At 40.2% G+C, this 26394-nt stretch overlaps 1 protein-coding gene across 1 annotated transcript; it reads left to right on the forward strand.

Moving 5' to 3' along the window:
* The first annotated feature begins 366 nt into the window (after window positions 1-366).
* On the forward strand, window positions 367-25281 carry GFPT2 (glutamine-fructose-6-phosphate transaminase 2). The gene is made up of 19 exons (XM_083592343.1): window positions 367-725; window positions 8359-8466; window positions 8965-9063; window positions 10296-10421; window positions 10885-10943; window positions 11289-11423; window positions 12212-12273; window positions 12511-12590; window positions 12955-13072; window positions 13483-13646; window positions 14655-14750; window positions 14873-14970; window positions 16517-16637; window positions 18972-19129; window positions 19537-19651; window positions 20268-20395; window positions 21158-21325; window positions 22918-23079; window positions 24258-25281. Exons 1-19 carry the CDS (start codon window positions 719-721, stop codon window positions 24300-24302), a joined length of 2049 nt encoding a protein of 682 aa, XP_083448469.1. The 5' UTR covers window positions 367-718; the 3' UTR covers window positions 24303-25281.
* Window positions 25282-26394: the final 1113 nt, after the last annotated feature.

Consider the following 26394-nt stretch of genomic DNA (forward strand, 5'->3'; position numbering starts at 1 on the left):
CTCGGCCTTGCTTCGTAAATCTTGGGGTTCTACTCAGAGAACAAAATGGGCCCAAGAAGACTGACTGTGTTAAAGAGCACGGATGAGGCCTCAGCTCAGCTTCCTATGCATAGCTGTCAACGATTGCCTTTTTTTAAAGGGAAATTCCCTTATTCCGAATAGGATTCCTCGCAAGAAAAGGGGAAAGTTGACAGCTCTGTTCCTATGCTTCTTTCTCAGCCTCACGTATTTCACGGGGTTGTTGTTGTGAGACGAAGACACCCCGGAAGAGACCTGCGTTGTCTATGAAACCCACTAGCAGCGAGTAAGAGGCACGCCCGCCTCCCTCCATCGCTACCGGGCGCCTTCGGCTCACTGCAGAGTCGCCACGCCGGTTGAAGGTGCCCTGAGGCTGCTGCAAGCCAGGAGGGAAGCGCCGAGGCCGCGAAGGGTCCGCGCCTGCGCCTCTCGCCCCGTCTGCGCTCGGCCCCACAGGAGAGGGCGACGGCCAGAAGCGGGGACCCCCCGCCTCCCGCCCCCCACACGGCGCTGAACTCCCTTCTTGCGCGTTCAGCCAATGAACCCGCCGAGGGGGCTGGTCCAAGGCACGTTATAAAAGGGGCCGGCGGAGGAGCGAGGCGTTGCTGCGCTCGGCGTGCTTTGCTGGTACCCGAAGGGAGACGGCGAGAGGAAAGGAGGGTTTCTTGCGCGAGCGCGGGCGGACGAGCGAGCATCGGCCATGTGCGGTGAGTGAGGGAGCGAGCCTCGGAGGCTGCTTTGTTGCGCTTCTAGATGCGGAGCGCGAGGGAGCCCAGGCATCATGGAAAAGGGCTGCGGGCAGATCCACTCGGAGAGGTGGGGGGGGGACACTTTGCAAAGGGAGACTTGGCATGCCTTGCTGCTGTTCTAACCATACAAAGGGGCCCTTCCATTTTTGCGGGGAGGGGGACCTGTGTAGATTTTGTGGAAGCAGAGCCGTATTATTTTCTAGGGAGTCAGAAAGGGGAATGAACTGAAACCCTGACCTCGCCTCCCCCCAGAAAGAGATGCTTAGCGCTTCCTTTCCCAGTCAAGCCCCCCCCCCCCACCCTTCGCCATCCGGATGCTTTTATTGCTGTGCCCTCTCCTTCCTCCGGGTAGCCATTGAGCTGCAAGGCGACCGTAGTAGCATTATGCTCTGTCCTGGCTTCCCTCCTCCGGAGGTTTTGTTTGTTTGCTTATGGAGGAGTTTAACGCTCCATGCTCTTTATGAGAGCAAAGCCGAGCTGTTAAACTTAGCTCTCTCAGCAAAGGGGGAGAAGAGGAACTTTCTCTCTCTCTCTCTTTATCTCTCTTTCTCTTCTCTCTCTCCCTCCCCCCCCCCAATCTTGGTCCTTTAAATGCTCCAGGTACAGTAACTGAAATTACAGAAAGACTTGCCAAATGTATTTTTAATTGACATTAATGTCCTTTCGTGCAAATGTTTGAGTAATAGTTTCCCTTGCATTGGTAACAGCGTCTCCTTCCTGCTTGGAAGAAAATCTGAACAAGTCATAAAAAGAGGTTTTCTGGTCGAAGATGCTGACCTGTCCTACATGGTTAAAATGTATTTTGAGGGCTTTCTTTCAATGGGACACTGGCAGACAGCAACATTTGAAATGTTCAGTTCATGCCCCCTTGTAACAAGCAAGTAAAGACGTGGGGAGATCTTGGCGCCACAAAGCAAAGACCAAAGGATTGCCATTTAAAGGCTCATGAAATCACATGGCCAGGAACTTTCCCTTCCTGGATTGCCCTGTGTTCATGGTAAATGGGTCATCTGACTCGGTACAGCTGGGGCACAAGTCACTTTTGTGCATCACTGTTCAACCAGTGCTAGGAAACATGGAATTGCACCTTTCAGACAATAGCCTTCCTTAGTCAAATGTTTTTAAAAAGAATGTTCATTGTATGTGCATGGGTGGTGGCACACGGCCCCTGTTTACAAGAACAGAGCCCTCTGCACATATGGTCTCTTATATTCATTTAGCCTGGGAGGGAGGAGGAGGAGCCTGCTACCATTATGCCCCCCCTATCATGCGCATTCATCGAATACACTTTTGAACATCTGAAAATGGCTAAACTGTTGGTGTGATAGCAGCATAATCCTCATAAAAGGGCCTAGCCATATGCAGAATGGCTATATATGAGCAGATCTCTAAAACTGTGCCTGCAATTCCTTATGATATAATTGCTGTTTCAGAACATCTGAGCAAATGAGAATTGCTTTAGGATATTTACCCTTAAAAGAAACAAAATCCAAGGATGCTGAAGATATGTTAAGTCAAGTAAAAAGGAATGGAATAAATTGGTATGGAATAAATGCCCGAGCCTATGTCTGAGAATTGGGTTGGACATTATTAATTCCAAAGCTGAAAGGAGATGGCTTGCTTCAGATTTTTACATTCAGAACAGGAAATCACCCACCGTCGCAGTCAAAGCAATGTGTTATCTTTGAAAGGAGGACAAAAAGTGCCTTATTTTATCAGTTTAAGAAGATTCTGTTCCACCTGAATTTCATTAAGCAACTCTTCTGCGCTAAAGAAGATCTTATCAGGAATGACCCATATTACCTGTGGTTAACAATTCAAGATTTTGTAACCAGAAATTGAAATAATACTAAATACTAAAAGCAATGCATCTGTGGTTGTAGAGCAGGAAACAGGGATATTACACTGTTCAACTAAGTTTTAACTAAGGAGTGGTATAGCTGACTCAGTGTGAAGTAACAACAAGTATGTGATTTCAGTGCACTCAGCCTTTCTAACACCCTTCACTGCTGCCATAGCAACCAGGCAGTTTTGGTGATGCAAAATGAATATGTAAATAAGAACACTGTTCCAAAAATGTCACTGGAAGTGGGGAGTGAAAGATTCCTGCTTGTAGCTGAAACTCCTTTAAAATACTCTTGGCGAAATAAGCATGGTTATATAAGAAGTTCTAAAAGCATAATTATTTTTCAAAAGAAAAATTCAAAACATATAATACATTAAAATGCCATATATTTTAAAAAACTTTTAACAGAGGTTGACAACCTTGTTCAGTCCTGAGAACACAGCTGTAGCTTGCTTGCTTGCTTTTGGTGATGTTGCTTCTTCCATTGTATATTATTTATTATTATTATTTATTGAATTCATATACTGCCCTATACCCACAGGTCTCAGGGCGGTTCACAGGATAAAATCACAATATTAAAAACACAAAATACATAATCAAAATAAAAACAAGAATAACCCAATAACCCCCCTCCCCCCAAAAAATAATAATCAGAGAGGTAAAATAGAATTTTAAACAGAGGAAATAAGCACCCATCAGGTATCATCTAGGAGTAGATTAAAATATCAATTTAACTGTCTTTCAAATCAAAACATTTTAGCCATTGGGTCCCCCCGCCCCCATTGTAAACATCCATAGAAGCTCTTTTAGTACAAAGCCAGATTGGACAAGGTGGATTTTTGTGACAATCTCTTGTGGAAGACTTAAACATGAGCTCCATGAAATAAGGGAGAAATGAGAAAAAAATCTGACTGTGGATCCCTTTTTCAAAGACTTACCTGCAGATTTCCTAAGCCAGCGTTTTTACAGGTGGTTCTTTCAAGGCTGACCTTTGCCAACCTTTTGCCATGCTGGCTGGAGCGGATATGGATAGTAGTCCAAAACATGTGGAGGGCACCAGGTTGGTGAAGCCTGATCTTGGAAGATGTTTCTGTGAAGTTTTCAAATGGGGGTTGAAGGCAGCAGCCCTTTGGCTTGCCCTCCAGCATCTGAAATCCAAGCAGATAGAGAAACCTACGAATGTCCAGGTGTAGGACTCCAACTTTTGCCAGCAGGACCAGTAAATAGGGAACATGGGAGTGGGCTTCAGTATCATCTGGAGGGCTATGGGTTTCGCATCTCTGTTCTGAAGGTACTGCCTCTGAACATGAGGGTTCTCTGTAGCAGTAATACTAATGACTGTCGAGAGAATGTGAGTAACGTCTTTTTAAAAGCTATTTAACTGGATTAAAGCTTAGGGTTCAGTAACATGCCTGGATATGGTGCACAGCTGCAACTGAAGTATTGGGGACTAATCAGTTTGTCAAATTAACTCCATGATAATACAAAACTGGATGGGACGCCGGTGGTGCTGTGGTCTAAACCACAGAGCCTAGGACTTGCCGATCAGAAGGTCGGCGGTTTGAATCCCTGCGATGGGGTGAGCTCTCATTGCTTGGTCCCTGCTCCGGCCAACCTAGCAGTTCGAAAGCACCCCAGTGCAAGTAGATAAATAGGTACTGCTCTGGCGGGAAGGTAAACGACGTTTCCTGGTTTGCCAGAAGCGGCTTAGTCATGCTGGCCACATGACCCAGAAGCTGTACGCCAGCTCCCTTGGCCAATAAACAAGATGAGCGCCGCAAACCCAGAGTCTGCCATGACTGGACCTAATGATCAGGGGTCCCTTTGCCTTTACTAATACAAAACTGCAGTTCTGAGATTATAGAATGGCAGGAAGACATCAGTACACTTGAAGATGGACTATTTTCTATGAACCACAGAGAGACAAAGTAGCTAGAGTGGGAGCATAATCAAATAGAATTACTGCTGCAGAATACCGTTTCCAGTGTAGAAGATAAATGGTAGGTCTATAATACTCTAAGGCAGTACATATTTAAAAGCTGAAGGAGTGGAGTGTTGACTCATTCGTCTCAAACTATGAGACACCCCTATCTTGATCCTGGTAAACTTACAAGTTCTGACGCTTCTTGAGGAATTTCCCCACTGGAAAACTCTCAATGACCCTTTCTTTACCCACCAGATGCATTCCTCAAAGAGGAAGCAAGAATTTCAAAGCCTTGATGAGAGATAAAGGGAACTGTCTTAAACAAAGATGAGCTTGTGCAACTTCTAGCTGACTCTCTGCTTGAAGAAGTGTGCATGCACATGAAAGCTCATACCAGTAACGAACTTAGTTGGTCTCTTAAGGTGCTACTGGAAGGAATTTTTATTTTATTTTGCTGGAACTTCAGTTTTTTAAGTGCCAGCACAAAGCATGAAGGCTCTTTCCCTCACCCGCCTTTGTAACTTGAGTCTTTTCCTGTACAGAATTCCTTCTGTGCGATCCTTTAAAAGCAACCCGATTCTTTTCAGTTTTTCTTCAATCAAACCAAATGATTAAGTCAGCTGTAAGTAGGAGTAGTTAATGTCATCTGTTATCTCCTGCATGATAAAGACAACAGCATGCGGAAGGCTGTAACATGAAGCTGTGCTTTTGGGAGCTTTGGCTGGGAAGTAGGGTCTAAGAAGAAAATAAGTGAGGATAATGAGGTCAAAAGGGAAATGGTCTAGTTAACAATAACAGGTTTATTGTACAACTCAATAAAACTCAGTAAAACTCAAAACATGGTTCAGTTTGTGGTTGTTTTCTATAGCTCTGTCCACATAAGCTTGTGCCACGTTTTGTTTGTCTCCAAGTTGCTGCAAGACACATCACTGTTTTTGCTATCACCAACGTATACTTGAAAAAATAATCACTCAGTTTCAAGCTCCCCCCCCCCCTTGCTAATTCTGCCACTCATAAAAGGTAATGGCATTAGCAATAAATGAAACTTAAAACTGTATTTGCAATTTGTGCTAGAAGCTCAGGCCAAAAACGAACTTACGTTTTGTTTTATTTTAAAAATAATTATGATGGAACAACAACAGATTCTTCAGTTTCAGTAAAGGAAGAGGTCTGGTTGAGATTTTGTAACGTTTGTGACACATTGTAGCAATACTTATTTTTTAAAAGGAAAATACAGTGGTACCTCGGGTTAAGTACTTAATTCATTCCGGAGGTCCGTACTTAACCTGAAACTGTTCTTAACCTGAAGCACCACTTTAGCTAATGGGGCCTCCTGCTGCTGCCGCGCTGCCGGAGCACAATTTCTGTTCTCATCCTGAAGCAAAGTTCTTAACCCGAGGTATTATTTCTGGGTTAGCAGAGTCTGTAACCTGAAACATCTGTAACTTGAAGCGTATGTAACCCGAGGTACCACAGTACTTATTTTTGCCTCTCTAAAAACTCTATATCAGCTACTGAAGTTCAGGTTCCTGCCTGATCACTACCAAGTTCATACTGACTTGCTCCAAAATATAGGCTATTTCTAAACAGCTCCTAATGCCCTCACAGTGTCCAGCTGAGCAGCACATAAACCCAATTAGAAGAGAGAGGACAATCTGTTTGTGGAAGGAAGGATGTGAGAAGGGGAATGAGTTTAACAAGCAGTAGAGGGTTTGGCTACAGCCTAGCATGCAAGCCCATTGACATTTAATGGTATTGACTCTGTGCTGGGAATTTTTGGCCTCCTTGTGTGTGCAAGTGAGCAGTTAATAAGTTAATAGAAGGCACAATAGAATGTGTGTGCTTGAAAGGAAAATTTCTTTCCCATGACCCAAAGAATCTGTAATATATTCCTTGGCAGCCCAGGCTCTGCTATCATTTTCAGTGAAGTCTCTAGTGGCTTCTGAGTCTCCTGGTATGCATGAATAGTAGCAGTGCTAGAGTTCAGTATAAACAAGGAACCTTTACCAAACACAGGACACTGGCTGCATTGTGGACAGATCCCTCAAAAGAGGCCTTCCCTGAAGTGATAATACACATAAAGACCTGATGCCTTAATGTAGGAAATCTGACAGGTCTTGAAATATACATGTTGTAAAGCACTGGTTCGGAAAGCAGCAAAAGGGTCATTTCTTTTCTTAAAAATGAGGATATGCAGAAATGTTTAAAACACTTCTCTGGAAAAGTAGCAGAGAATTTGAGCTGAGCACATGGAAAAAATGTTAATAGCCATAAATTTAACAGACTTTCTTGCTGCCTCGGGGCAACTTTTTAATGTTACTATTTGTAAGCAAGAGTTATAACTGATATGTTTTAACAGAAAATCAAACAAAAACACAAGTCTTCAATACATTGGGCTGGGGGTTGTTACGTAACAGGCTTTGTGAAATCGCAGTTATATTCTAAAAAGTTTTCCTTTTCAGGTCTGTTGTAACAATATCTGCTTTGCACATCTTCTTTTGAGAGAACTTTTGCTCCAAAAGTACAAATCCTTCTTGGTGTCAGATAATACATATTTGACATGACATGTATAGCTTCAGATGTGGATACTAAATGATACACAGTTTCTCATTTATACTCATTTGTTTATTTATAATTTCATTTTATGTACAGTACCAAAAAGGGGGGGAATTAACCATAACAAAACAGATTACAAACAAGGGAGTATACCCAAGTTTTCAGGTACATAATCAATTATATGCTTGCCCAACTCTTGCCCACATCTGTTGTAACTAATCTGTAAGATATCATTGGAAAGATTGCATACCTGGGATGAAGAATAAAAATGGAAAAGAAAAGTGGGAAAAGATCAGTGAAATTAATACATCTCACATTCTGAAGGGATGTTTGAATAAATTAGGGCTGGGAATTCAGACCAGTTGAAATTATTTTGTCAACTGACTGGTCAGATATTGTCAAATAATTGCCAACTGTTTGTAAAGCATTAATTTTATTTGGCCAAGAAAAAAGGTACAAAGCTGTGGCTTAAGGCAATGCTGTAGGGAAGGGAAATTGGCTTTTAGTTACAGCACCTACCAATCTGAAGTAGCAAAGAGCAGCAAAAAAGGATCCAGCTTTGACCCCCACCTGCCCCCAAAATGCTGCTGGCTATTGGCAGTAGGGTAATGTTGGCGGTTTCTTCTACCTACCCAATGTTTGAGTAGGTGGGCACCTCATCCAAACCCTCTCCAGCATGGCTTATTTAAGGATTGGGATTGTCTGTTAAGCATCAACCTGTTTGATATGATGCTAATTACAAAAACAAGTTAGTTTAACTGTTAAGCATGAAACTGTTCCCTGGCCATGGTAACAAATGACAATACACTATAATATGCAGTAAGTTTCCATCTCAGTTAGTGTTCTTGACTTCATGAAATATTTGACCATGATCAAATAGTAGGTTAATTTATTGGTCAGTTGACAGTAATTTGATCAGTCAGTTGACAAGTGTGCCAGTCATAAAGCAACCCGTTAATTGGTGTCCTAACCTGGGAATGTCACTCAAATAAATTAAATCCTTGATACTGACTAAAATTGTGCAACACTTTATGAATTACTGGATTGGGTTGCCCCATTCTAAAGGTTGTTGCTTAACTACGTAACAAACTTCATCTGAGTAACAAGACAAACTCCCAAACCTTTATAGTGACGGGATTAAGCCTTGTAGCATTTGTCGTAAAATGTAGCCCTTCGAGTTTATAAGACTTTATATGTGCTTCTGAGTATGTTGTGTAAACATATTAAAGTACCAGCTTATCATTCTTCTTTTCAATACCCAACAGGAATCTTTGCGTATCTGAACTACAGGGTGCCTCGGACCAGGAAGGAGATATTTGAAACTCTCATAAAAGGGCTACAGAGACTAGAATACAGGGGATATGACTCTGCAGGTATGTGAACAATCCTGTTGTTCAAAATTTCCATAGCAGTGGCCAAGTTGGTCTCATACTGTAAGAAGAACAAAAGAGTCTTGTGGCACTTTAAATGCTAATAAATTTATTATGGCATAAGCTTTTGTGGACTCAGGTTCAGTTCATCAAATGCATAAAATGACATCTTAGCTGGCAGGTGCATAAAGGAGAAGATTTTAAGGTGGGAGTTGAATGGCAATGAGATGCAGATATAGCCATCAATGATAATTAGAGCTTGGCAGAACAATCCAAACATCCTTACATTGGGCTGCTTATTTTATTTAGTAGGTAGAGGTATTCCTCCACCCAGTGCCCTCATGAAATTTTGCTGCTTTTAAATCATTAGGGCTTGTCTAAGGTACGATGAGCAATACAAATGCTTTACCTCAACACCAGTTGCCTAAACATTCATCTGGCTTTGTTAGCAATTGTATGTGTTAACTTAGACTGTACGATAAGTTGTGTTCTGTATTTCAGGTGTTGCAATTGATGGGAATGATAATGAAGATAAGGAAAGGTACATTAAATTGGTCAAGAAAAGAGGAAAAGTGAAGGCTCTTGATGAGGAGCTGCATAGTGAGTAGAAAGGGGGGATTCAACTAACAAGCCCAACTAACAACCAGCACAAGGGCTCAGGCTGAAGTTCCCCACCTCTAAGCTAGCATATCAATTGCTCTTCTTTGTGGACTGTGGTGGTTTGTGTATCAGGCATGTCCAAAGTCCATTTCGGGGGGCCTAATCTAGCCCACCGGTCGATTTAATCCGGCCCCTGTGGCAGTATAGTGGTATCTAGGGTTACGAACTTAATTCATTCCGGAGGTCTGTTTTTAACCTGAAACCGTTCTTAACCTGAGGTACCACTTTAGCTAATGAGGCCTCCCTGGTTAGCGGAATCTGTAACCTGAAGTGTTTGTAACCTGAGGTGTTACCTGGGGTAAAATCCTAAGAAAAGCTCAGCAACTTCAATCAATCCTTAAAAAAAAGCTCAACAACTTTTCTTGGCCCTCATGCATCAAATCTGGCCCTCTTTGAAAAAAGTTTGGGCACCCATGGTGTATATGATGTCATCAGAACTCTCTCCTATTGAGAAAAATTCATCATTAGCTACAGTGGAGGAATTACTGGACTTAGCTGAGATGGTGAAATTGACATTTTTAATCTGGGGAAAATCACTGCCAGCATTTACTAAAGATTGGAACCTTCTTACAGACTTTATGCATGAAAAAGAAAAAGAACTTAATGATATCAGGGTTTGAGGATTGAAGATAATAATGTTGGTTTATAGAAGGTGGATTTTCTGGGTGTTATCTTGGAGTGGCTATGTTAAATAATTCTCCCTATCTAGCTGACATATTAAGAACGGGAAGTTCTCTTTTTTACTGTTTTCTTTTTCTTTCCCTCTTTTTCCTCCCTTCATCTCTCCCCCCCCCCCCATTTCTTCTCTCTAGTTCTGTTAGGTATTTTTATTTAGATTAGCTTTTTAGGCTTGGCGAAAAGGTAGCCGATATTAATCTTTGCATTTTTTTGTGCAAATTTCAAGAAAATCAATTCATTTTAAAAAAGAACTCTCTTCTGTTGGTACTGATGAAATAAATGCAGCCAATATAATATGGACAGACCAGTATCATGTGGTTTATTGAAAGTATAGAAGCAAATACTTCCACACAGTTTAGAATTTACAAATTGTCTCCCTTTTATAATTAAATAGAAAGTTAAGACTCTGTTAGTTACATATTTTTGTGGCTATAATTTGAGTTAAAAGTTGTTGGGATTGATTTGTGTGTGTGTGGGTTTGATTTTGTATACAGAACAAGATGGTCTAGACTTAAAGGCAGACTTCGAGACACATTTTGGTATTGCTCACACTCGCTGGGCAACCCATGGAGCACCAAACGCAGTGAACAGTCACCCACAACGATCAGATAAAAGTAACGGTAGGTACCTTCTAAAAAAACCTGGAGTTGCACCAGAGTAGAAATTCCCAGAAACAACTTTTGAAACCAGTAGACTGAAATGAATTGTTTGTGCATATTAGATAAGGTTGGTGATTACATCAGGTATTTTTTCTTCTTACACAAAGGAATGTTGTGGTTTTGCAAAGGTGCAACTCCAAGGATTCATGAAATTAGGGAATCTGAAGCAGCTGAGGCTAGAATGCCAGGATTCCATTCACAAATCAGATTGGAATTCCTACAAAACCGCTTTACACACTGTGTGTTCATTACCAAAAATCTAGTGGCAGCAGCCCGACACAGTCACTGAAAGAGGAAAATAACGTAAAGCACTTTGCCGATTTAAAATGCTATTTAGAAAAGGTTCCAACTTTAAATCTTTGATTGAATTAAGCAGTTATTGATTAGCTCATCTCTTTTTTGTGCGTTTTCCTATTTCTTTCAGAATTTGTCGTTATCCATAATGGGATCATCACAAATTACAAAGACCTAAGGAAGTTTTTGGTAAGCTGAAAACAACGGGATGTCCCAAAATGTGTGTGTGCCATTTCAGCTCAGTGGCCTGGTTAGATTTTGCTCTATGGCCTGGTTCTCACAATGCACTAAGCCAAACCTTGGCTTAATGAAACCATTTGTACCTAGTTTAGTGGGGCTTATGATCAGGCAAGTGTTTATAGGATTGCAGTCTAAATGAAGTTTATGTGATTTTTGGTAGGTGATAGGAATGATAGGAATTGTGATTGAAACTGTAGATGACACCTGATTATGTTGTATGTAGTCTTAAAATCCTGATGGTAACACACAGATATAAACATTTTCTTCAAAAAAAAACACCCCCCACTATTCCAGGAAACCAAAGGTTATGAGTTTGAATCTGAAACAGATACTGAAACCATTCCAAAGCTGATCAAATATGTGTATGACAACCGGGAGTCTGAAGACATAAGTTTTTCTGTCTTGGTTGAGAGAGTCATTCATCAGCTGGTGAGTGGGAAATTTTCTCTCTTTATTTCCTATAATAAATAATGTTTAAGACAATATGAAACTACTTTTCATGTATGAAGTTAAAATGTGGAAATAACTACTCAGTTTTGTTCCATTGAGAAAACTTTAAAGAATTCTTTCAATTCCATGTTTTATTTTGCTTTCATTTTTAATAAAAATACCATCTTGTTACATACCTGCCCTGTGGCTGCTGGTTAAGAATGAAGTGCAAACCCAGAAGAAATAGAGGAAACTGTAGTATTTCTGAGCACAATGATTTTATTTTGCTTCAGAAATAACAAACTGCAATAACCAGAGCACAATCTTGCCATTTACCATCTCTTGTCTTCCTCCTCTATAGTTCTCAGAGGAAAAGTTATTGCACCAGTTAAAAGATTTCTAAACTTCCTTGTTAGTTTAATAACCCTGGGACCATAGATCCCAAAGCTGAATGTGTAGAGTCAAGGTACATTTTCTTCCATCATTGTTTGGGACAGTTCATTCCTTCCTCTCTGTTTACTCAATATTTACTCTAACCTGACTAAATTTAATGGGGATTAGTCCCACATGTGTGTTTAGCATTGCTGACTTGGGCATTTTTGACCTCTTCATTTTGTGATAATCTTTTGTTTCTGACAATTCCTTGATGCCGAATGACAAAAGATTCATTTTTCCCTCAAAGGGTCATTAGAGATAATATGACAGGATCTTACCCTGTGTGTAACTATCATCCATGCCATCCTCCCCCCGCCCCCCAACCTACTAATGTTTAATTTTCCCCCTTGCAGGAAGGAGCTTTTGCACTGGTTTTCAAAAGTATCCACTACCCAGGGGAAGCTATTGCTACCAGGTTAGTAAAAGTATTTAATGTCCATTACTATGTAATAGAAGCTGAGAATATATGTAAAGCTCTGTGGTTTTTTTTATACGTGATAGTTTTAAGAGGTTTTTTTACATTTGGTGGGGTCCATATTAATAGACAAGCACACAGGAAAGGTTTCTAGTAGATATTTTTTGTTTGAAACATTCAGTTTATCCTTAATAAAAGTTTTATAACTAATTTGCCTGTTGTTTCATTATTTGACAGGAGGGGGAGTCCACTACTTATTGGAGTTCGAAGTGAATCTAAGCTTTCCACTGAACAAATCCCTGTCCTATATAGAACATGTAAGTTATTAAAGCATTATAAACATACAGGTCTTACTTTTGGTACAGAATTGTTGAGGAAGTGAGTTCATTAAACACACACAGAAATGCTCATGTCACTAGAAACCCCACAGGTAGACATTTAGGGCAGTGAAATATTTGCATCAGCACAAGGATTAGTGATAGCACCCCCTTCTCCTGTGTGCATCCCCAAAAACGTTCTGGAGCATTGAGTGGAAACCTAGGCCATATTTAGGGGGCAGATTGTGGGGAAGAGGGAGGAAGAACATTTGCTACACCTGTTTTAAAATTATGTAATTCTGTATTTGATCTACATAATGAATCAATCTTCACAGTTGTGTGTGTGTGTGTTTTTAATTTTCAGGCAACATTGAAAATGTAAAGAATCGATGCAAAACACGAATGAAAAGACTAGATAGTTCTACCTGCCTTCATGCTGTTGGAGATAAAGCGGTTGAATTTTTCTTTGCTTCAGATGCAAGGTAACTGAAAAATATGTGTGATCTATGTTAGCAGGATCAGTTTAGTTATTTACCCTACCTTTGTAATTCAATGGAGAAATGTAAATCAGTGGGACAGGCTGCTGCTGGCTGCAGCTTCTAATCCAGGCATGGCTAACCTGTAACCTTTCAGACATTGCTTCTTGAATACACTTCCCATCATCTTTGGCATTGGCCATGCTGGCTGGAGCTGACATTTTGAATGTGAGAGCCTTTCTAGAACTTGGCTACCAAATGCTCATTTGGTGTTGCAACTTTCCCATCTTTGAGTTGTGACCAAGATGTGGGGAGTGCATAATCCAAGCTCCTTTTTATTTGCACATGCAAGTAGAACAAATTTAAATTACATTGGAGATTCTGTAACTTAGCTGATTTTGCATTCTTGTTTGTAGCGCTATAATTGAACACACCAACAGAGTAATCTTTCTAGAAGACGATGACATTGCAGCAGTGGCTGAAGGGAAGCTTTCTATTCATCGGCTAGAACGTTGCGCTAGCGATGACCCATCTCGGATCATACAGACTTTGCAGATGGAACTGCAGCAAATCATGAAAGGTAAGGGTGGCTGAACAATCTTGCTGGTCCAAGGGCATATGAAGAAAACATTTATCCATTAGAAACCAGGTGCCTTTCTGGTCAAACCTTAGCCACAGGAACAGCGCTAGAGATGGGCAGGGAGGAAAAAAAGAAAGACAGTTTAAAAAGAATGACAATAAGGATACTTCAGTATCATTTCTAGAAGCTGGTGTTTCCCCAGAACAGTAAACTGGTCCTGCTGATATTTGAGGCATCAAGTTTCCTTTATAAAGAAAATTTCTCAGTTTAACGGTTAATAAAAACAATGAAAATTAGTATGATGTTGTTTGAAACATGTAAAGCATCTGAGCAATGAACAGTAAATAAACATAGGCAGAAAATTCAGTAGCTGGCAGATGCGAGTGTGAACAAGGTGGCTTTTTAATAGGCAGCAAGTTATCAGTTGCACTTGCACCTAGTAGATGTGCCTAAGGAAACACATTCCGCAACCTGGGTGATTAGAATGACATGACAGAGATGTGCTACGTCACCAAAGAAGTTAAGCTTCTGTTAATATTTCCATTTGTCCTTGCGATATCTCCTTCACAAGGGCTAGAAATCTGGAGATGCAGAGCTCTGCCCCCATCCAGTCTGCTGGCAGGAGCACAGTTTAGGAGGAAAGGGTGGAAGTAGAAAAGCCAGTGGAGTCTTAGCACAGTGCATGGAGGCATTTCCACTGGTGTCTTGTTTGTGGAGGCAGTTGATCCATAGCCCTCTGCCTCACCCTAATGCCCTTCAGCCACCAAATCAGATGAACTTCATCTTTAATTAAGCTTTGTCATTGTTTAGGAGAATTTAATATTTATAACGAAGTGAATTCCCATAACCCCTTCTGCATTCTTTGCCCAATCTTTGCTAGCAACCGTTTTGACTTTTGTTGAAATTGCTGTTCTGTGCTTGGTTACTCTTGCTGCAAATTCAAGTCTCATTTGAACAGTAATAAGAAAGGCAGTCTGAAACTTAACTAGTCATGTTTTATAAAAACAGGGAACTTCAGTGCTTTCATGCAAAAGGAAATATTTGAACAACCGGAATCTGTTTTCAATACCATGAGAGGAAGGGTGAACTTTGAGAGCAACACAGGTAACATGGGGGAAATTTTAATTCCACTCAACATTGCCACTACTCTTTTTTTTTTTTTTTTTTTTTAGCAACCTACTCTGAACTAAAGATAACTCCTTGTTTCTGTTTCATGGAAACTACAGTTCTTTTAGGTGGCTTGAAGGACCATTTGAAAGAAATCAGAAGATGCAGGCGATTAATAATCATTGGTTGCGGAACCAGTTTTCACGCTGCAGTGGCTGTAAGTTCAGCATACTCTTGAACACATAAGAAAGATAATGGAAACGTATGGCTACAGGGATTTTACTTTTCTATTCTTATTTTGCTTTTATTTATAAAAGGTTTATTGATCAGTTTTCACAAAGTGGTGCTCAATAAAAATACATTGGACCTGCATAAATATACCATAATAAACCCAGTTGTGTTTGGTGAGGTTGGGTGCAGCGCTCACCTGACCTCGTGTTCCCCATGTTGCTGCTGCATACCAGGGCAGAAGCTGTGAAAGACACTTAGGGGTGGCCTTGCTGTACCCTGTGTTTCCTGCCTGGTTAGAGATAGAATACAGCCCCCAGTCAACAAGACTTGCTGGTAGAGGGTGGCTGGGTAAAGAGCCTGTGGGCAGACAACATAGACCGCTTCCCCTCCCTGCTAAGTGACTTGATAAGGCATATCAGAAACAGCTGGGATGAGGGACAGCCTTGAGGCCTCAGAACTCCTTATTACTCAGGAAGAAGACATAGCGGATAGAGTGGTGGGTGGAGTCCTAGCTAAGACAAGCAGGGAGAAAATGCTTGGTGGTGGGCAGTGTGAGAGAGGTGTAGGGCTGCAGGCTAAGCTTAACTGATGTCCTGGCTGAGAAGCTGACTGAAAAGTGGCTGAAGGGACCTGGGGAGCGTCAAACAGTGCCTGAAGTGCACTGACATGGACCTCATAGATTAGACTGGGATGGGCTTTGATAATATGGCATCCTGAGCGAGGACAAAATTTGGCCTCTCTCCCCCCACCCCAAATTATTTCTTATTTTCACAATAATTCCTTTTGGTACAATTGCTTTTTTATGGATCTTCTCGGTAGCTACCTGGATAAATGTTGTTGTTGTTGTTATTTTGTGCTCCCTCGGCTCGTGGAAAACTGCCCACATGACCTTAAATCCAGCACTGGAGTAGACCCTCCTGCCTCAGCCCACAGGGAGGTGGGATGGTTCTAGGAGGGAAGAGCAAGAAGTTATCTCCCCCCCCCCAACATTCTGCTGCTCTACCCCACTTCCTGCTTGTTACTTTAAAAAAATAATAGACAGGTTAACATGGCAGAAAAAGAGAGAGTGTTCAGTGGATGCCTTGGTAAGAAAGAACGGCTTTCATTGCTGACAGAAGCATGCCACCAAAGATGCTCACCATATCTTTAAATAAAAATAAATAAATAAATAAATAAAAATTAAAATAAAATAACCATCCATAATCTAACATACCCTACAAAAATAAGAAGAGTTTTGCTGGATTGGATCAAAAGCTCATCTAATCCAGCATCCTTTTCTTACAGTGGTCAGCATTTACCACAAGTGGGATGTAAATGCAACACCACTCTCCTCACTTGTGATCTCGGCAAATATAGTTTATTTCTGCACAAGAAATGCATTGTGCTTATGCTGTATAACTTTACATAATAGCTATTCATTTAAGAAACACTAGAAATAATCCATTGTTCTAAAGCTACTTTAAGGATAATTTTAAGTGTGCTTTATTTTGTTAAGACTGAAGTTTGCTCTACTATCTTTATGTTGGTTACAGACCCGTCAAGTTTTGGAGGAACTAACTGAGTTACCTGTGATGGTGGAACTTGCCAGTGATTTTCTGGATCGGAATACCCCTGTCTTTAGAGACGATGTGTGCTTTTTCATCAGTCAGTCCGGTGAGCTTTAATCTATGCTGTATGTTGATCTTGGCAAAGCTTTTTATTTGGTTTTCAGATCTATCATGAGCTGGTGACAGCTTCAGAGCCAGTCTGGAATAGTTTTTTACACTCTCAAGTGAGATCAGGCATACTTGATTTCATCCTGAGTCTATGTCCCAGTCCCTTTCTCCATACCTAGGTGATAGATTCCTGGCTACATTTTTGAATGCTTTTTACTAGCTGAGCTTTGTATGTCAACTGCTACAAGCATATCACAGTAGAAATATAAAATAACATTCTATGACTACTCTAATTCGCTTTATGTGTTAAAAGGGAAATAGCATTCCTATGCCAAGGCTGTAAGATTTCTCTGTTGATCATGTACTGCAAAGGAAAAAGCAGGCTTTTCAGAGTTTGTAGAGGATGTAATAAGCAGAGTGTATCTGGTGAGGCAATTAGATAACAGTGTAGATAAGTTAGGCCAGAACCCTCCTTTATTAACTAAAGAACCACTTGGCAGCAGAGTGACACTATACCTCAAGTTATCTCTTAACAGTGAGACGCAAAAGAACTGGTGTCAAATAGAGAGAGAAACCTTAAATGCTTCTTTTGTGGTATAGCAGGAGAGCATAGAGCAGAGGTGGGGAATGTGTAGCCCTCCCATTGTTGCTGGGCTTCATTACTACTACTACTACTACTACTACTACTACTACTACTAATAACTAATTTATTTGTACCCTGCCCATCTGATTGGGTTGCCCCATTGGCCATACCGGCTGGGGCTGGCGAGAATAGTAGTCCCACAACATCTGGAGGGTCGCAGGTTTCCCACCAGAGAGGAAGAAAAACACTATCAAAATGTATTAGGCTTTCTCAGTCCAGTGAGTTTTCATTTGGCACTAACTTCAGGTTTGCCTCTTTTTGTCCCTGTGCTATTTTTGCTGTGGTGTTTTTCTTTTTGTTGCTGCTAACAATGGACAATGGGGCTTACACAATGATAATATTCCAGGAAATAGAAGATACAGTATAAGCAAACATTAGTCACCCCCAATTACTCCATTCTTTTACAAGTTACAAGTTTACATTTTAAGTATCTCATCAACCTAATTAGAACAAAGTTGTCCTAAAGGATGCACATTTTCTGTCAGGCAACACTCAGGTTGAGGTCAAAGGGAGAACATGTAAATTGGTACGAGTGTTTTCAGGATAGAGGAACGAAGACTTCAAGGCTCTTCGGTCAAGATGGGCACAACATAAGTATGAAATAGCTAAATTAGACCTAATAATGAAGCTTCGTTTTAATATAGTAAATCTGGGCATGAATAAGGATAATGGTTTTCGGTTCGCTACAGGTGCCAGTTAGCAATTGCTTGGATCACCAATTACTGTTGCTGTGAATAATAACGGTGATAATTTAAGATTGAATTGAATTTTCACAGTCTGTGTGTCTTCATTTCCTTGCTGTTTGACTCCTCTTTTTACAATTTCCTGCCATTTATCTTCCTGCCAATTTAAGATAATTATGCATCTGATGAAGTGCACTCTGGTCCACAAGGGCTTATGCGAAATGAAAATGTGTTCATTTCCTTTAAGGTACTACAAGTCTCTTCGTTGCAATTTAAGCATGTGATCTGCAAAATTTTGTAGATGAAACCTAAAGGTACCATGAACCAGTCTGAAAGGGTCAAGGAGGACTAAAGTACATTCTCATTCTATCGTCTGATCTGGTGCATTTGATTTGGACAATTAATCCAAATGGCTATTGATACATTTTTTTAAAACCCTCTTTTCCTCCAAGTAGCTCAGCTTGGTATACACTGTTCTACCCCCAGCCCAGATTTATCCTCAAAAGATGATGTAGGGTGTGTTTGGCAGACTGACAGTGACTGTTCCAAAGTCCCTCAGGGTGGGGGTTTGAATTTCAGTCTTCCTAGTATGACACTCCAGCTTACTACACTGCACTATTTTTCCTATGGCTCCAGACCTTAGATTCCTGGTGTAGGAGGGGTTTTCCTCTGGCTTTCAATGGTGCACCAGCAGCTGGGGGGATGGGCAGGAGAAGTTCTTAAAAAGCAATCTGGAGGAGAGCCTGAGGATCATAGTGCTCAGCTTGTATTTAAAACATTGCTTCATATTCTGAACCAAGAAACTACAAGTTGTGTCAATATCACCAACTCAGAAGGGGTGAAACAGTATGGAAATGCCAGTCCACCAGGTTCTTCTATGAATGGGTTATACATTTCTAGCTATACAACCTTTTCAAGTCAATCTCTTCTGACTTTATATGATAGGTTAATAATTCTGCTGCAATTCTGAATGAAGCATAAATGTCAATATGTTCTTTTATTGAAGGGGAAACTGCTGATACGTTGATGGCTTTGCGGTACTGTAAGGATCGCCGAGCTTTGACAGTTGGAATTACAAATACTGTTGGAAGCTCAATATCCAGGGACACAGACTGTGGTGTGCATATCAATGCCGGGCCTGAGATTGGGGTGGCAAGCACAAAGGTAACTGATATGTAGTCACTGGTAGGTTTTTTTCTTTGACCAAATCATAGGCCTAGACATTTCTGCATAGATTGCTGGAATAATAGCCTTGCATGGTGCTAGAGCACCATGTTTTATGACACTGTAGGATGCTGCCATGTCAGACCACTGATGGGTTCATCTATCTCAGTATTGTCAGCACTGACTGGAAGTGGTTCTCCAGGGTTTCAGGAAGAGTATTTTGCAGCTCTACTTAGAGATGTCAGGAATTGAACCTGGCATCTTCTCAGTGTAAATCATGTGATCTGCCCACTGACCTATAGCCATTCCCACTCCATCGTAATGTAAGAAATTATTTTGCTGAGGCAGGTAGTTTAGTTAGCAAACATGAAGCAAGCCAAATTTAATGTCTTTTTAAAAATCTTCAGGCATATACCAGCCAGTTCATCTCTCTTGTAATGTTTGGTCTGATGATGTCAGAAGACAGAATTTCCTTGCAAAACAGAAGACAAGAAATCATAAGCGGTCTGAAGTCATTACCTGGTATGCATGTTTTTACCATTCAAATGATATATAGATATATAGATATATGGGAATGCTAAAATTCAAGAATATGTGGGCCATTTCAAACGGGATATGTAGAACGTTTTTCAAATTATTATGTGAGTAAGGAATATCCATAGCTTTTATTTTTAAAAAAATAAGTTAACCATTTTTAATCCAACTTTATATTTTGAGGTGCTCATATTTTACTGTCATAGCTCCAGTTTGTACTGTATTGAGATCAGAACCTTCAGGGAAAAAATAACAATTGAGAAAACAGTTTAGAGATAAAATGGAATAGCCTCTTGTTTAATGTCTCAAATCAATCCCCAAATTGATTTTTAAATCATCCTCTGTATTCGCAGATGTGTTTAAAAGCTATTGAGTGTTCAGCATAGGGACTGACTGAAAATAATTTTCCATATCTTTATTCAAAATGGCCCTGTGTATCTTTATTTTTTTTTAAAGGAGCAAAACACTGTGCTTTGCTAGTAAATAAAATTAAAGCTGATCAATCTGAATTCATGCAATCCTGGCCACATCTTCTGTTTTACTACTTTTGAAATGGTTGGCTCTGTAATACCGTAAATAATTATTGGTTTTAACCTGTTGGCAGAGATGATCAAGGAAGTACTGTCCTTGGATGAGAAGATACATGATCTGGCACTTGAACTATATAAACAACGATCACTTTTGGTTATGGGTCGTGGCTACAACTATGCCACTTGCTTGGAAGGTGCATTGGTATGAATTCATAATCTCAGTTTTATTTGTGATATTTTTCCTGTTCTTTGTTTGGCATAATTGGATGTTGTTTGTTTTTATTGTTTTACCTGGAATACTTGTCTGTATTTTACCCCAGCCCGAGATCAGCAGATGGGCAATTTAGGAATATGTTAAATAAGTACATAATTAAATATGGTTACATCTGTAAGTAAAACATTTTTGCATATATTAGGTTTTTGCACATATAAAGCCTTCCATGGACAGAAAGAGTCCTTCCTTCCATGGAAGGCAAAGTCTGGATCCAACCGATTAAAATTTCTTCTTTTCGGGGGGGGGGGGGGGCGGGAATTGCATTTCTGATGGGTTTTGTTTCAAAAAACTCTTTAAGAGCTGTGTTACTTTTTTCTCATTTTGAGCTCAGTACATCAGCTATTGCTGCCTTGCAGCTTCCGTTAATTAAATCAAGACTTGTGTGCAGGAAACCTCAAACAACATACTTTGAACTGAATAAAGGTGGCGTTTATGATCTTAGATTTAAGGCATCTCTGATCTTCCTGTTTTGCATATGGGCATGGGAACCATAGTGCACATAGGTCAGGATCCAAAGAACCACGTAACTTGTGAAATGTTGCCTGTGGGACTTTGGGCACAATGAAAGTGTCTTTTGGATTCCAACATCTGTCAGTTTTACCTACTTGCGCTTAATTATTTTTGAACGTAATAAATGCTTTTTTATTATCCCAGTGCTTTGGTTGTGATCTTGTTCCATTTGCTTTGCAGAAAATCAAGGAGATTACATATATGCACTCTGAAGGCATTCTGGCTGGGGAATTGAAGCATGGGCCCTTGGCTCTTATAGATAAGCAGATGCCAGTTATCATGATCATTATGAAGGATCCCTGTTTCACAAAGTGCCAGAATGCTCTGCAGCAGGTCACTGCTCGCCAGGTAAATTGCCTAGTAAGCATGTCACTTTTAGGACTAGATCGCCTGTGCATTTCCTGCAAGATGATCATTATGAAGGGTAGTCATAGGCAAGAGAAAGTAGAACTGTGAGGTCAGAAAGGGCAACAAAATGGCCATAGGGAATGGAGCCTTCCCATTCACAATAAACTCAATCTGTCATGGATGCTTTAGCTGAGATTCCTGCATTGCGGGGAATTGGACAGTATGACCCTTGGGGTCCCTTCCAACTCTATGATTCTATATGTTTGGTTTGGAGGACATGGAAAGAGATTTCCTTTCCCCCCTTATCTCAGTAACTCTAGAACTTGGAATCATTTAATGAAATAGATTGGGTGTAGAGATTAAGGACAGACAAAAGCAACCAGTCTTCACACTATTCACAAATTATGGAATTGCTGTCAAATGATACAGCGATAACCACTACATAAAAAAGGTAAAGGATCCCTGACAGTTAAGTCCAGTTGCAGGCGACTCTGGGGTTGCGGCGCTCATCTCGCTTTACAGGCCAAGGGAGGCAGCGTTTGTCCGCAGACAGCTTTCCGGGTCATGTGGCCAGCATGACTAAGCCGCTTCTGGCGAAACCAGAGCAGCGCATGGAAACGCCGTTTACCTTCCCACCGAAGCGGTACCTATTTACCTACTTGCACTTTGACGTGCTTTCAAACTGCTGGGTTGGCAGGAACTGGGAACGAACAATGGGAGCTCACCCCGTCGCGGGGATTCAAGCTGCCGACCTTCTGATTGGCAAGCCCAAGAGGCTCAGTGGTTTAGACCACAGCGCCACCCACATCCCATAACCACAACATTAGGTATCTTTAATTGGCCATTAGAACTATAGTGAACAAAGTTTTGGATATAAGATGAGGTGGAAACTGTCTCTCAGCAGCTGTTGCTCCTCTGGACATTTTCAGCCTAGGGAAGCGCGTGCTCAGAAGACACTGCTGCAAGCATATTATGCTGGAACTAGGAAAATACATTTCATGTTCTTAGGTTGTACATAACATTTGGTTTGATTTGATTAACATTTGGTTTGGTTTGCACACATTTCAATTTTCCCAAGGCCTTTTATTTATTTATTTAGTATTTTTCTGGAAAGAAAGGGAGAAAGTAGGGATTTTTTTTAATGGCCCATCCCATGGGTTTGGAAATGTTACATCGTCAGTAAACCTAGGGAATGTTTTTTCCAGTAGAGGTTTGGCACTTGTCTTCCACACTAACTTGTCTGCATAAGCTTCAAGGCATAACAATTAAAATACATGGAGTGGGTAATAGTTAGCAGGTGTTCTGCGATGTTAGTTCTTACATGGTTTTTATTGTGTATATATAATTATTGTGAAAGACTTCAGTATTTTTTATGAAATTTGTTTATTTAATTTATAAAAATATTTATATACCGTTGTATTATAAAATATATACCACCGTGGTTTACAGAGATATGCAAAATGGCTTTCAACTTAAAATTTAGCTCAGTTGACATTAATTGCTGCATGTTGGCAAAATGTCTGAAATGCGCAGCAAAATATAGATGAAATGAAAATGTAACCTTGAATCAACTTTGATTTCTTGCTTTGCAGGGCCGCCCTGTTATATTGTGTTCTAGAGAAGACACAGAGAGCTCAAAATTTGCTTACAAAACTATTGAGCTTCCACAGAACGTTGATTGCCTGCAAGGAGTTTTGAGTGTTATCCCTCTACAGCTGCTTTCATTCCACCTGGCTGTTCTCAGAGGATATGATGTAAGTTACTTCTATATTTAGACACTCCAATTAAAGCACTTATACAAACACACTTGGACACTTCCCCTGTTTCTTCAGACTTGAAACAAGAATGATTACATAGAATTTAAACAAAGACCTAGTTGTGCTCTCTTAGATGGAAATTCAGTGCAAATCAAATCTAATTTACTTTTACCCTGCAACATAAGCTCCAAATACTAAAAGCGTAGAAAACAAGTTTACACAATTACAAAAATAGTTTTGGAGCGCATGCCATTTTTCTTGACATGCACATTCCCATTATCCAAGCTATAAGGAGCGGTTTGCAGCAGATGCCTGTGCGACATGCCAACCTCCCCTTTGCCTTGCCCCACCCCTCTCAATGAGTGGCAGTGAGCAACTCAGCAGCTGGGAAGCAAGCATTCTGGCTCTGCCCCCTGGGTGAGCTGCTGCTGCTGCTGCTACACAACAGTGATGTCAGTCACTGATAGGATACAAAGGTGCTCCACCTTCAGAGTTTAGGTGGATGCTAAATGAAGAAAGGGTCCTGTCAGTTTTGTTGTTCTGACCATGGGATGCCATACCCAAGGATTGTCTGGTGCCAAAACTCCATTGCCAGTGAATACTTTCATTTTATGCATAATGCATAATCTGTTTTAATTGCTGTTGCTGGCTTGTTTTTTAACCTTCTATTGTTTCTCTAACATTTGTTTTAATTTTTTTTTCGTGCCTTGGGAGTTTTACAACTGGGGCGTATTTGCTTTTAAATCACAGGTTAACAGTGTACACGATCAATTACACTACACAGTTTCAATGTAATCTCTCTCAGTTTTCATACATTTTCTCACATTTTGATGATAATTTTGCTAGATTATCTATAGGGACGATGCATAGCCGGAAAGGTCAGAAGGAAAGTAGGGAAAGAAGCAGAGACCCAGGGTTATGGTTCAAATACAGCAGTAGAGAGAATACAGAAGGGAGAAGTGGTCAAGGGAAAGTGGTCAGGCAAAGCCAGCTGGGAAGGGATGCAGCTATCTGTGGTTGTATTTCCATATACATTCTCAGAATTTGGGGAGGAATACAGCTAGTATGGTGATTATTATTTTTAGTCTGTTTTACTGAGTGATGCACATGAATTTCTTAAATGAAAAAGCCTCCTATAAATTGAATTGAGGATAATTTTCTTTTCTTTTCCCCAGGTGGATTTTCCGAGGAATTTGGCAAAATCTGTGACTGTGGAATAAGCATTGCACAGTAGAATATTTGTTACCCATAATCCAAAATTGAATTTCTGTCAGTGAGACTTTAGCAGACTGTTTTGATGATGCTGATTCTACAAAGCAAAGTAAACATAATTCTGTTTACTTCAGTGGGGTTTGGGGCTGTGGAAACCACAAACCAGTACAATGGATCTGTTACTAACTGGAAAGTATTTGGGAATGTTTTGTTATTTTTTAATGTGATCTTTAATGTGCCTTTAAATATTTGTTACTTGCCTTGCACCTAAGTGCTCTTGCCACATCGCTGAAATAATAAAATTGCCAAAGAAAGGAAAAAGCATTGTTTACAAATGGTTAACGAACAGTTTTTTTATTTCTACGACTGTGCAATATATGTATATAACTTTTGAGTTACTGTGAATAAGTCAACACTATACATGCAGCCTGAATCCATACATGTTTACTCAGAAGTAAGTCCCTCTGAAATCAGTAGGATTTATTCCTTGGTATATATGCATAGGAGTGCTGCCTTAGTTCTAAATACAAAGTATTTATATATACACAAATGTATAGCATTTAAGTTATTTTTAGTATGTTGGTTGCCTGTAGTAGTGGGCTGATTTTACTAATTGTGTACAAGTTCTTTTACTGTTTGTGCTTTGTATTTTTAACTGGAATTCTCTTTCCTATTATATTAACCTTTCCTATTTACTGTTATGCGATTGTATCTGTATTTCCACAGATCCTTTCATCTATCTACACTTTACAACTTCTGCACTATTGTGAATTAAAGTTTCTTAAACATCATTCAGATTTAGTTGTGTTTTGCTGAAAATTTCCTTTTGACAAAATACCAGTTTACTTGAGCCAAATTATCTTCATGTTCTTGAATAGTATTGTTTAACCATAGTAAGCTATTGGCTGTTGTGTGAGCTCAGTATGTTTATATTTAACTATTGTACAACCAATCGCTATGCAATTAAAGAGACTATTGACTGCAAAATGTTCTTGACTGGGTTTTCTGGTTCTTTTCTACAACCTTTATTTATAAAAGCCAGTCTCCAACATTCCATCACTCTCTCAAAATTTTGTAATACTCTTAAGAGAACTCAATCCCATAACCCAGAATGTGGAGCTCTGTAGAGAGGACAGGGCCTGATATTCAGTGGTAGGGTGTAGGTTATGGTGTGAGGGGGAAAGAAGTGATTTATTTGAGGATATTGTGCTGGTCCTCCAATGAAATTGACTGGTAGCTTTAGAACAGACGAAAGGAAGTATTTCTTCACACAATGAAAAATTAATTGATGGAATTCACTGGGACTAGAGGAGATAATAGCTACTAGTTTTCATAGCTTTAAAAGTATATTAGACGCATCTCACAGAGGACAAGTCTATCAATGGATATTAGTTATGATGAATGTATGAAACTTGCAGTTCCTGGAGGTCAACAACAGGAGAGGATTACTTTTTCATGTCCTGATTGCAAGCCTTCCAGAGGCAGTGGTCCACTGTGGCTGCTCTTATGTTCTTAATTAGCCTGTGCTCTGCTGTGATTTGATGCCTCTTCTTCAACCTTTTGGCCTGGCATTGTGGACACTGTCGGATCCACTGGTATAATTAGTTAATTTCATATCCAGGACTTAATGGTGGATAAGGTATAAGTAATAAATTCTTATTCTTATGGAGAGCAGATTAGGGATGTGGGCTCTTTAGATGGTAATGTGTATTACTTCAGAATATAGTACGCTAGTCTTGCTTTGTTGGGGGTCCCTTTTTCTCATTCTGCTGTGTTCTGCTGCATATTTCGGCCCTGGTGGTGCCTCTGGATGAAGCTCACAGTATAGTCTTGGACAAATCAGGGTGAAGAAAAAAATTCTAACTACAGTATGGGGATGTTTCAAAATTTCTGATTACTATGAACTGACACAAAGTATCAGTGCCACTGACAATGCAGACAGGTAATCATATTGTGCACTTAACTGGTGTATCTTCAAGCTTCATGGAACTTTCCAAAGTAAGAAAATGACTGTCTATATTTCTAGCAACTGTGTTGCTGAAGTTCTATTACTTCTTCACTTCCTAGAGAAATAAATTTTGCCACAAAGATAATTTCTCA

The sequence above is a fragment of the Podarcis filfolensis genome, assembly GCF_964270895.1.
Source record: "Podarcis filfolensis genome assembly, chromosome: 2".
In the NCBI taxonomy this organism is placed as follows: Eukaryota; Metazoa; Chordata; class Lepidosauria; order Squamata; family Lacertidae; genus Podarcis; species Podarcis filfolensis.

Bases quoted from the DNA above. Each gene is read 5' to 3' on its own strand.
- GFPT2 (XM_083592343.1), top strand. The intron at 13,647-14,654 runs GTAAGGGTGGCT...TTATAAAAACAG, and splicing joins ACTGCAGCAAATCATGAAAG to GGAACTTCAGTGCTTTCATG. The intron at 21,326-22,917 runs GTAAATTGCCTA...CTTGCTTTGCAG, and splicing joins AGCAGGTCACTGCTCGCCAG to GGCCGCCCTGTTATATTGTG.